The sequence below is a fragment of the Sprattus sprattus genome (assembly GCF_963457725.1).
Source record: "Sprattus sprattus genome assembly, chromosome: 5".
Classification (NCBI taxonomy): domain Eukaryota; kingdom Metazoa; phylum Chordata; class Actinopteri; order Clupeiformes; family Clupeidae; genus Sprattus; species Sprattus sprattus.
In genome coordinates, this window is record NC_137924.1 from 36,369,867 (window position 1) to 36,381,995 (window position 12,129).

General features: G+C 42.8%; 2 protein-coding genes across 5 annotated transcripts in view; both read left to right on the forward strand.

Moving 5' to 3' along the window:
- Positions 1–2,566, forward strand: part of serpine1 (serpin peptidase inhibitor, clade E (nexin, plasminogen activator inhibitor type 1), member 1) — a 3,734-nt gene extending 1,168 nt beyond the window's left edge. Inside the window, exons 2-9 of the mRNA XM_080838415.1 lie at positions 1–219; positions 440–664; positions 786–980; positions 1,069–1,267; positions 1,432–1,532; positions 1,658–1,744; positions 1,871–1,954; positions 2,079–2,566. The exon at positions 1–219 is cut by the window's left edge and continues 20 nt beyond it. Coding sequence (XP_080694541.1) covers positions 1–219; positions 440–664; positions 786–980; positions 1,069–1,267; positions 1,432–1,532; positions 1,658–1,744; positions 1,871–1,954; positions 2,079–2,125 — 1,157 coding nt within the window. The 3' untranslated portion in view covers positions 2,126–2,566. The remainder of the gene's footprint in view (positions 220–439; positions 665–785; positions 981–1,068; positions 1,268–1,431; positions 1,533–1,657; positions 1,745–1,870; positions 1,955–2,078) is intronic.
- Positions 2,567–3,371: 805 nt separating this feature from the next.
- Positions 3,372–8,563, forward strand: ap1s1 (adaptor related protein complex 1 subunit sigma 1). Of its 4 annotated transcripts, XM_080838725.1 has the most exons (7): positions 3,372–3,509; positions 4,247–4,406; positions 4,547–4,577; positions 5,475–5,653; positions 7,298–7,406; positions 7,893–8,030; positions 8,392–8,563. In XM_080838725.1, exons 4-7 carry the CDS (start codon positions 5,475–5,477, stop codon positions 8,437–8,439), a joined length of 474 nt encoding a protein of 157 aa, XP_080694851.1. In that variant the 5' UTR covers positions 3,372–3,509; positions 4,247–4,406; positions 4,547–4,577; the 3' UTR covers positions 8,440–8,563. The 4 variants fall into 4 exon arrangements, with proteins under 4 accessions (XP_080694851.1, XP_080694852.1, XP_080694850.1 ...); XM_080838726.1 differs by lacking the exon at positions 4,247–4,406; XM_080838724.1 differs by lacking the exons at positions 4,247–4,406; positions 4,547–4,577.
- Positions 8,564–12,129: the final 3,566 nt, after the last annotated feature.

The window sequence follows — 12,129 nt, forward strand, 5'->3', positions numbered from 1 at the left end:
TGTTGACTCTGGCCCTGTGTGGCACTGGGCTCTGTAACCTCTATGAGCTGCAGACTGACTTTGGCCTGCGGGTGTTCTCTGAGGCGGCACAGTCCTCCCCTGACAAGAACCTGGCCCTTTCTCCCTTTGGCATCTCCTCTGTCCTGGGCATGGCCCAACTCGGAGCTTATGGCAACACACTCAAGACACTAGCTGCACACATGGGCTACTCTTTGCAAGGTATGGACCACTGCATAAATATCTCTCATGCTGGATACATGAGGATGAATTCAGTGTGTGAATAACTTATATCCTCCTTTAATTCTGAATACATTCGTACCACGTTTGGCAAAGGCTGTTTCTATTCACAGAGACAGTAAGCAGTTATTTGACACACGTGTAAAAGACTCTCCTGCTGAACAGTGAGATTGATCTACTTTTCTGGTCTCTATCTGTACAGAGCGTGGCATACCCCGTCAACAGCGGATGCTCCAGAGGGACTTGGCAAGTGAGGAGGGTGTAGAGCTGGCCAGTGGAGTTATGGTGGACAGGAAGCTCTTCCTGGAGAAGAGCTTTCGCCGCGGGCTACAGAAAGGCTTCCAGGCCATGCCCCATCAGCTGGATTTCAACCAGCCCGAAGTTGCCCTGAAGATTATCAATGCATGGGTGTCTGATCACACAGCTGGTGAGTGAGTGATAGACAGACAGAGGGAGAAGAACGAAGAAAGAGATTCACTAATGCTTAATATACAATTACTGTTATTGCTACCACTGCACCATTAAATCAAGTGTATCTGTGTTCTCAGGTATGATTCCCCAGTTCCTCCCCAGTGGAGCTTTTGGTGATCAGACACGACTGGTCCTGCTCAATGCCATGCACTTTCATGGGCTCTGGAAGGCACCATTTGACCCCAAGATGACCCAACACATGTTATTCCATGGAGCCAATGGCAGCACAGTGTCAGTACCAATGATGAGGAACACACAGAAGTTTAACTATGGTGAGTGTGTAAACTATATATCATTTACAATACAGTCTAAATGTGTTGGTCTGTGGTGTGGTTCACTGATCCTTCTATCTGTCTGCAGGTGACTTTGTAACCCCAGATGGTGTCGACTATGACGTGATTGAAGTTCCTTATGAGGGAGATTCTTTGAGTATGCTTCTGGTGTCTCCATTTGAGCGGGACACCCCTCTGTCTGCCCTGCTGGGAGAGCTGCGCAGCCACAGGCTACAGGAATGGAAGCAGGAGATGAGGAAGGTCAACAGACAACTAACCCTGCCCAGGTAGACAGAACTTTTGTGTGACAAGCAAATATTGCATTTAATATATACAGAAAAAAAGGTGTGAAAATGATAATCAATGATTGTTGACTCAGTATATAGTGAGAATAAAAATTGCATGAAAAATGTATGTTGTCATTTTTAAAAGGAAGTTGGGTTTCTCTCAGGTTTGCCATTGATGCAGAGTTGGACCTAAAATCCACCCTTAGCCGGATGGGTTTAGGAGACATCTTCAGCCAAACCAAAGCTGACTTCTCCCGCATCACCAGTGAGTGGCTCAAAACTCCATTTTCATCTCAACTACAATGCAATTTTTTCAGTGAGAAGCATTTTTATTTGTTTACATTCTTGTAATTAACCTATTGTTTTGGTCTCCATTTCCTTTCTCTCCAGCTGAGGAACCACTGTGTGTGTCCAAGGTGCTTCAAAGAGTAAAACTAGAGGTGAATGAGGAAGGCACCAAAGGTTCCTCTGCCACAGGTAGGCTACATCATATTTACAAACATAAAACATGACCAAACTCTGGCTAATGTGATAAAGACTACATGTTGATGTTGTGCAACATGATGCTGTGTCTGATGGTGTGCTTCAAACTTCTGTCTGTAGCTGCTGTTATCTTTTCACGGATGGCAATTGAGGAGATTACTCTGGACCGGCCATTTCTCTTTCTCATTAAACACAAGCACACTGGTGAGCGTTCCTGTTCTTATCACTCCCTCTTATCAGACTGGCCCCCACCCAATTTGTCATTTTTGTTTCACTTAATGTGTGTACACTAAAACACTAATGTGAAGTGTTAACATTGTATCCTCAGGTGTTGTATTATTCATGGGGCAAGTGAACCAGCCACAGGACCACTAGATGACCAAGGCATTGGGCCAACATACAGACTTAAGCATGAGGACCTGAATCATGCATTCTACCCATTGGCAGAGACATCTGTCAATCAGTTTACTACTGAGATTTTAAAGGCATAACAGGGAACACATCACACATGGTCCTACCAAATCCAAGGGGAACCTTTACATTTTAAAATGGAGGAAGTTTTTTACTAGTTTATAGTGGAAACAACTAGGATCAGTAAAAACTAAGCCTACTAAAGGTCATACTAAGATGAAGAGAAACCAGTTGTTAACTTTTGTTAAGTTCAGTTTTGGGGTTGCATATAGAATTAATCCTCAATGCAATAGGATGTCATTGGACAACATTTACCCTTCCAAGCATTGGTAACATAAAATGGGAGTGAAACATCCAAGTTTGCGAATGAAACAGGATTACTTTAAAGATGTATGTATTTGATGTTTATTTTAATTATGCTTAATATAATATTTAATAATGCTTCAGATGTATTTGTGAAAATTGTATTTTTACACTATTTATAATAAATTTTATTTTTGAAAAAAAAACCCACATTGCCTCAACTGGATGTCTCTTTCATTAAGTTGCGTAATAAAGGTCGAGTTTCGCCTACTTCTTGCTGGTTTGACTTGCTATCGACCCCTGCAGTCCAAATGAGTACTTACACTAGTTTATATAATCTCTGTGGTTCATTGGATTTTTTTTGTCTACCTTTGTATGGTGACCGTTCGGTTTAACTTTCACTCTGAAAAACTTGCCCAAAGGCTCTTTGGTTGATCATCATCATAAAAAAAAAAAAACGGACGTGCAGGTTAAAATGAATAGGCTGTACATACCAGGCCATACTGAAACCAAATGACTTTTTCTCAAGACAACATAGCGAAGTATACAACAGTGCAGCCTACGTCCATTTGTTTGTCGAACAGCCTAAATATTTTTGGATTGTACGACATCGTACCACAGTTTCCATGGAAACAAAGTCACTCTGCAGTTTGTCATGGCAACAGCAGCCTATCTTGTCCGCCATAATGTTACGGAATAAAATAGGTGCCACCATATAAACAAAAAATATATTTTTATGAAACTGTCCCGTGTTATTCACTAAAGGAGAGTTAGAGGAATTGTTAAAAAGTAAAGTTGAATTGGGGGGCTCTATTTTATCGTCAACATAAGAAATGCGCAGTGCGCATGTTCGTAGAAAGAAGAACAGGCAGTTATGACGCTTCCACCTGATTCCGTTCCAAGCTGTTTCATGGGCTGCCCAAATATTCCAAAGCACATATTGTAAACTAAATTTGACATGCAATGCTAACATTTATAGGTTCAAAATAAGAAGGCTGTATCTAACACTCAACGCAAGTGACCTTCAGTTGCAGTAATAAATATGGTAAGTGTTGCTTTGGTTCCGTTCCGTCCTGCATTGAATCAGCAAGCTAACTAATTTTAGTAAAGCTAAATTGCTAGCTAGCGAGTTAGGAGCCTGTAACATTAAAAGGGCAGTACTATCGAGGGTAGCTTGATAGCATAGGGGCTAGCATTCAGAAGTCAAGCCGCTTGCTAGCCTTAGTCACTTTAAACCAGTTCTTATGCATTTACTCAAATTCAAGACAGACATTGATGTGATACGTAATCACCGGAGGTTAGAATCTGTCCGCTGAAGTATTGTTAGTTTGCCTTTGTAGGATAGTTAGGAAAGGTACTGTAAAACTTCAGACGGTGTCAAATAATTTAAAGTCCCAGGCTAGTTACCTGGCTAGCTGACTGGCTATCTGTCAGGGCAAAACCTAGACATCTTTACTGATAAATAAATGCCCTTAGCTAACCAACTAAGTATCTATCTAGACTGGGCGATCGAGTTAGTGGCGTTTGGTTTATGTTGTTCGTAAACTCATACTGCAGCTTGTGAAATGGACGAATAGTCTTCTGACATGACAGCGCTTCCCAGGTGTTCTGCCCTCTCTTATCCGTAACTTAATACACCGGAAACGCTCGTTGAAACCGCCTACTCACTGATCAGGTGCATCCATAGAGCGGTTTTCTGGATTCATATTAATTATGTTATAGGCATAATAACTCATGTTTGGTTGAGATATGGACATATAAAACATTATGCCTGATTCACAGTAAGGAGTCATACTCAGCCGTAATGCTCCTGAATCACTCAAAGTTCCTGTAGTATCGGGCATTTCCGGGAAGCCACCTCGCCTGCAGAAGGGTCGTCGTGAACCTGTTCGTTTTTCACAGTTTCTGTGTTAAAATGGCTAACAGTCATTGACATTTACTGGTGAGAAATAACTTACCATTTTAGATCACTGATGGAGAGTGTATTTATCACTGTAGTCCTTTTTCTGCATGGTGCGCGTCAAGTATTATGATGCGTATGTGCAACAGTGTGTAATTGCCTCTTGTTTCTCCTTTTGTCAGAATATACTTAGGGCAACGAACATTTGCGGCTGTAAGTAAAGACAAAATAGCTTAGATGGATGTGTGTAGTTTTTTTGTGTTTGTAATTAACCATAGGACCCCGTAGTACTGAAATTGTGTGTAGCTTTGCATGTTTTGTGAAAACTAACTGCTAACTTATCAGTTTCCCATTGTCTGTGTTTGATTTCAACCTAACTTGTTAGAGGATTAGAGGACCTTTGACAACACAAAACATAGGATCTGCTAATATCTAGTGTCTGGTCCTCTGGTGACATCCGATTTTTGGAATGATGGCATCTTCAACTGGCTGAAACAGATGAAACAGCATCTGCCTCTTTTTTTTTAGGGAGCTGTGCCTTGGCCAGTTCTCTTAACCTTGACCATGCACTCTCTCTTCGCTCTATTTCTTGCACACTCTTTCTGTCTTACTCTCTGTTCGGATCTTCCTTTTGGTCTTTAACTCCTTTGTCCCACTAATGCACCTGTGGCCAATTACTGGTTTGGTTAAATGTTGTTTTTATCCTTAGGAGAAAATCACACCTTAGGCCTACAACATGTTCCAAAATGCCTCTTGATAGTATGTCCAACAGTCATGTCAGTAAATATGATGGTGTTAAAAAATAGCCGGATTTCTCATGTACCATGAATGGAACTAGCTTTGTGACACAGATTTTAGAGTTAGAATGTATATCAGTTCTGGGGGGAGTAATCAGGTGCAATCCATATTCCGGTGATTCTGGGGTGTAATTTAAATTGCATATGGTTTCATGGAAAGGTAAGGATAAGGTGTATATAATGCATCTGGCATGCCAAACAAACCACAGACACATGAACACCTCCAGGACTACTACATATGCACACACACATTATTATTTAATTCCAGTGAGCCATTACCTTCGATCTATTGTTTTCTCCTTCCTCTTCTCAGATGCGGTTCATGCTGCTTTTCAGCCGGCAGGGGAAGCTACGGCTCCAGAAGTGGTACACAGCTACGGCAGAACGAGACAAAAAGAAGATGGTCCGGGAGCTCATGCAAGTGGTGCTCGCTAGAAAACCCAAGATGTGCAGCTTCTTAGAGTGGAGGGACCTGAAGATTGTATACAAGAGGTACACACACACACACACACAAAGTGATAGGTTTACTAAACTACTGCTTTCTTTCAATACCAACGACGGCCACAGATAAGAAAATAGACTAAAGTGAAGAGACAGCCTGTCCTGCTTACTTCTAAGCAGTCGTGACGAATCACAATCAGTATGTCTAATCTGCAAGACGTAATAAACAATAGCTCCCCTGAGTGGGGCTGTAATCAGCCAGTCAGCTGAAAGAGAAGCGCTCAGCTAGGATGCACAAGGATCGTGGTTCTCTCCCCAGTGTTTACTTAGCAACTCTTCCACACTACAAAAATGTAAAATGTCAGAAAATGCATTATTAGATGGGCATTACTTATGAGTCACTGTGTGAGTCAGTGTTTTGGGGAGGTGTATTTTCCACCTGCCCCCATCACCACCCACATCCGGTTCCTCATCTCACACACACACACACACACACACACACACACACACACACACACACAGAGTGTGTAGCACTGAAGGCTCTTGTGGAGTGGTCCTGTGTTAAATGGTGGAGCCACGATGCACTACAGATGACGGGGCTGCAGCTGGGTGACCTTTCCTAGCTGAGCGCTCATCCACAGGCGCTTTTGCTCAGGCACTTCAGTGTAGTGACCTGGGAGTGAGTCACAGTGTTACGTCCTACCACATCTCATGCTGACTGCTTCACAGGGGTGCGTATATGAGTGATTGAGTGGTGTGAAGTAAGGTGGGGTGGTAGTTGGCCACTCTGCTGTGTGTGTGTGTGTGTGTGCGCCACCAGAGGGCTCTCTGTCTCGTGTTTTTTCCTTCTGCACCCTCCATGTCTGTGCACTGGCTGTCTGACCTCTTCTAATTGCCGTACAAGCACACCCCAGTACTGAAATTAACCGCTTGACAGTTTTACGGTTAGTTTTTGAGGTAACAGCAAAGAACCTCAGTGCTGCAAAACTGTGCAGGAAATGCATCCAATCCCTGAATTTGACCACAACTAATTTGGGCCCCCTTTGGCCTCAAAACGGGCATCCATTTAAGGCCAAACTGCCAAACTGACAACACATGGTTCTGTGTGATGGAAAGTGTGGCCAGCAAGGGTGTGGAGTCTCTTTTTTTTGTGTTTCTTTCATTGATGTTGGCCTCCTTTCTTTGCCCTAGATACTATTTCTGCATATGTGCATACAGGTCCTGAGCATATGTGCATACAGAGCCTTATTGCCTGTGTGTGCATGTCTCTGTACTCATATGTGACGTACACGGTTTACATGTTTGTCTTTGTTTCTCTTGTCCAGTAGGAAAGTGCTAATCTGTGTGTGTGTGTGTGTGTGTGTGTGTGTGTGTGTGTGTGTGTGTGTGTGTGTGTGTGTGTGTGTGTGTGTGTGCATACGTGAGGGCTTCCACATGACATGTCTCTGGTGTCCTGACTCCTAACCCTTGTCTCTGTGAGGAACATTAGCTGGTGTTTCCTATGGGGACTCATCACTTTCCATAACAGTCATTTCACTGACCAGCGAACAGAAGTATTGAACAGGGATTCACTACTGATAAGAACCTGATTCAGGGGGGTGGTCCGTGCAGATCCATAGACTGGAATATATAGTAATAATAATGATAAAAAGAAATAACTAAACAACAAAATGTGTGTGTGTTCACATGTTGCAGGTATGCCAGCCTGTATTTCTGTTGTGCGGTGGAAGAGCAGGACAATGAGCTCATAACCCTGGAGGTCATCCACCGTTTTGTGGAGCTGCTGGATAAGTACTTTGGCAGCGTGAGTCATATCTCCTCATTCACCCCTTTCTTTCTTTCTTTCTTTCAATCTGTCTATCTGTCTCTGTCTATCTATCCCCATTTGACCAGCTGTATCCCTCTCAGCCACTATGTTAGGCTTGTCGTTATTTTCTCTCTCCTCATTCATGTTCTGCACCACTCCCACTCCTCTAGCTGTTGATAGATGAGGCAGAGTGTTCTTACCTCATCTTTACTTTACCTCCATCTATCCATCTGATGAATTCTCCCTCATGTCTTTTTTTAGAGGTCTATATGAAGTGCTGTAACTTAGTTCTCTGTGTGCTCGCTGTATAGTAAACCTAGCCGCAGCCATCATGTGTTCTTTGCTAGCGAGTTTTCTCTGTGTGCTGAGAGTTGTTTTATTGTGTGTAATAATTCTAATGAATATGTTTCTTGTTTCTATGTGAATGTGATCTGTTTAACGAGGATCTAAACGGATCTGTTTGAATGTGTTCTTATGGCCTAGGTGTGTGAGCTGGATATCATATTTAACTTTGAGAAGGCCTACTTTATCCTAGATGAGTTTCTGATGGGAGGAGAAATTCAGGACACCTCCAAAAAGAGTGTGCTCAAGGCTATCGAACAAGCAGACCTGCTACAAGAGGTAAACATGGAAAAGATCCAAGCTGTATTTCCATATGTGTTGGGGATATATAAATGTGTGTGTAGTTGAGAGGGTTAAGGCATGTTCGTTAGGATGTGCACATCAATGTGCAGTGTTGGAGAACAATCTAACAACAGGAAGCGTGTGTGTCTGTTTACATGTTTAAGCACATGCATGACCCACGTCTAGGTTCTCTCTACTCATCCCATTGCCCTACAGATGCTGAGTTCATGACCGGTTTCCCATTCTCTGATTGCTAAGCTGCAGCTCTACTGCCGTACATAAACAATGAGATCAGGAGTGTTTTTTGTGACCAAGCTGAGACCTCCTCTCCTCCTCCTGTTGTTTTCCCTCCCCACAGGAGGACGAGTCTCCCAGAAGTGTGCTGGAGGAGATGGGTCTGGCATAATTCTGCCTGCAACACAAGGGTACACACAGAGGACTTGAAGCGTCACTGCTGAACACGAGAGGACTGAGACTCTGTCACGAGGACAGAGAGAGATGAGGAGGTTAACATTGGAGTGTGTGGAGAGAGAGAGAGGGGGGAAAGGGAGGGGGTGCTGGGGAAGGGAAGGGAGGGGAGGGGAGGGTTGGAGTGATTGTAATTAGGCTCTTCTGATGCTACTGAGTTGGGCATGTGATTGTATTTTCAGCCTTTTGTCTTCATCCTGCTCTGCCTTGGGCGAGACAGCGTTGTGTCTGTGAAATCATGATGTTGCCGATATCCCCAAGAGCCACTTTTGATTAAAATACTTTCTCGGAAATGCTCTTATCATACCTCCAAATCTGTTAGAGTTTTTTTTAATGTGTTATTTAAAGAGATAGACGGTGAAAACATTATTGTCTGTAAGAATCAGTTGTAAAACTCAACAGCAACAAAATGCTGCGTGCTCAACCAACGCATCTGCAGATGACGAGCTACCCGCTTGTGTTTCCCAGGTCACCACCTACAGTTCATTAGAATGAGTCATAATTGATAATAAAGATTGTAAATTTCACCGCCTCTCAGGAAAGAAATTGAAATGGTACATGCTCCTCATATTTTAAATTAAAACTCATTTTATTTTTGCCATCTTTTCACATGGATAGACAGGTGATATTTGAACAGTTTATAGTCATTTTGGACCAGGTTTGAGCCAGCTGCCATTCTGTCTGCTTCTGAGCTTTGCAAGGGATGTAATCTCTTGTTTTTCATCTGGGCATTTCCATGTTATCATTGAAATGTTCCATTTCCTTAAGATGTCCTGCTGATGTTCTCTTGAAAGGGATGGACTGTTCTTAGCGGTAGACTACTGAAATAAATAAGAGGACTTATTTTCAACGTGAAACATTTCCCCTTTCATTCCAGAGATGTATTTTACCTCCAATTAAGAGGGATGCAAAAGGAGGTTTAATAGAGAAAAAGGGAAAAATTCTATTTGTGACACTGAAAAGTTTAGTATTGAGTGTGTTATCAGATTATTCATTTAATACTATAGTAATTTCCAAATAAAATCGAAAAGCTTTTAAAAACGAAAACCCTCTGAATATTTTGAGTACAGTTTCAGAGCAGTTTTTTGTCCCTTGGATGAAATTATGAAGATAGTGATTCAGCATGTTGGCATGTGTTGTCAGTTTGCAGTCAGCAATCAAGTGTGTGTGTGAGTGAGATTTTATAAAGAAATAAACCATACTTCCGATGTAAGCACTGCGTCCATGCTTCTTTATTAAATGCAGATTATTCTGTGGGGTTATTGGAATGACTGCCCACCCTTTCTTACTTGCATTCATCAGCCACACAAACGGGCTTGTTGTATCGTATATTGTTACGGTAGATGCATTGTTGGAAAATGTCTTTGTTGTGTGTGAACGCATGAGTGTGAGCCGCGGAGATGGCGAGGGCGAAAATGAGATATATGGAGTGAGTGATGGAGCATGTAAGTGGATGAGTCACCACCAGTCCTTTGTGACAGTGGTGCAGTGAAGCTGACTGCAGCGTGTCCTGAAGAACAGAAAAGGAGCGTGAGAGATGAATGACATCGAGTACACGCTGTCTATAAGTTAGTCCAACATGACATGAGTGTTTTAAACGGGTAATGAAAAGGACGTGAATGGAGATGATTCGAAGAAATATGTCTGATCAAGTGCAAAGGGCATCATTTGGATGCAATGGGTGTGTATTTTGTGCATTATAGTGCGTGCGTATGGTTTTATAAAAACGATACTTCACATTGAATTAGGATCAGCAGCAGAGTCTGTTTATTTTGTGCCCATAAAAGGAAGTGCGAGGAAAAAACGAAAGGGTAGTGATCATCACCATTTTGTATTGTTATCAACTACAAGGCTCAAGTGAAATGAACGGCAGAGAACATAGGTCACTCGTCTAAAAATGAGGCTTCACATCGACAGACCGCTTATCACCCCTTTCAGCCTTCCGGCCATCCATGGCCTGATCTCCCACATCTCCTCTTCTTTCTTCTGGTCTCATCTGGCTTGCCATTCATCAAAGAGAGCTGCACACATTCTGAGGCTCTGTTCCCCTACCCATCTCACTCTCATAACTGGTCTGTGTAGACATAACAGGGCCTATTTAGCTTGTGTTAGAAACAAGAAACATAAAACAGCGGACATGTCCAGAGTAGATACTAAGATGATCTGCTGAGTAATTATGACAAAGTAATAGAGATTCATGTCACAGATCTGTGTTTTGGATATTTGTTTTACATCTGTACTTATATCGTCATTATTGTAAAATTGCATAATCATGCATGTGTCCAGTTTAATCCTACACAACTTTGAGTTCAGTTCAATATTCATGCATCCATCCATTCCAGCATCTGAATGTCCTCTCAAGGATGATGGAGAGCTCTGTGTGTTGGGAGAAAACAGTCTTGTTGTGTCTCTCCTCCTCTCTCAACTAGGCCTATATGCCACCCTCCACAGAGAGCTGGCATTTCAGCAGCCAAACTGATGCCCTGAGGTCTGAAGTGCTGCCAAGTTCCTCCACTTCTCCTCCTCCTCACGTGGCTTGGCTGTCCCCTCAAACTCTGCATACATTTTTAATGGAATGTTTTTACAGCCGACAATGCATTATCCCTGCAAGCCACCACCTCTTACTGCATTCCCCTCAGTCAGCCGGAGTAGCGTACATCCTCTTCATCATCTACTGTTCTCCCCTGTTCATCTCCAGATTAACATTTTTTTTCTAATTTGTTTTCTTTTTTTTTACATTACATTACATTTTAAATCCTCTGGGTTTACTTTTCAAAAGGTCACTCTAAATATCTTGGTGATGGCAATATGATGCAAGAATGCCCACCTTCCCCCAACCCCAACCCCATCTCTGTCCATCCCTCCATATGTTTTCCTCACTATTGAGCGATAGACCACTCAACACAAACTCCCAGCAGCATCAGTGATACTGCTATCCTCCTGGTTCAGATCACGACCACAGCCCCAGCACAATGTTTCTTGTGGGTTTGGGTAGGATGTTGGGATTTGTGTCATGTGGCATGTAAGACAGGATCAATATCTGATGCAGAGGAGCACTTTGAATTTCACTCTTGATTCCATTTGACTATGAGGTCTAGAGATTGTATCTCTCTCTCTCTCTCTCTCTCTCTCTCTCTCTCTCTCACCCTCGCTCACTCTCTCTCTGCCTCAATGTCTGTGTTTAAACAAACAGCCATTGTCCCAGTGTGTCTGGTGAGTGACAGAAGTTTGTATCAGTAGAGCAGGTATTGTGTTGATCTGGTCTCAGTTGTTGTCTGTGTGTAGTGCCTTTGTGTTTAACATCACAATTAGATACCCTCCAAGTGAATTTGACAGGTACTCTGTGCAGAAACAGAGCCTGTGTAAGTGAATGTGACAGAGCAGTGTGTGTGTGTGTGTGTGTGTGTGTGTGTGTGTGTGTGTGTGTGTGTGGGAGTAAGGGAGGAGGCTGGGGGTTCTGCAGTAGAGGGAGATGACTCACACCTAAACCATGTGACTCATGATTCACTGCACTGTGGGCTGTGCTCCTCTCATCAACCCCTTTCTCCTCTCGCCTTATCTACTCCCTCCCTCCCTCTTTCAGTCCCTCTCCCTCCTCTCCTCCATTTCACCAACCAAAGCTTTTATC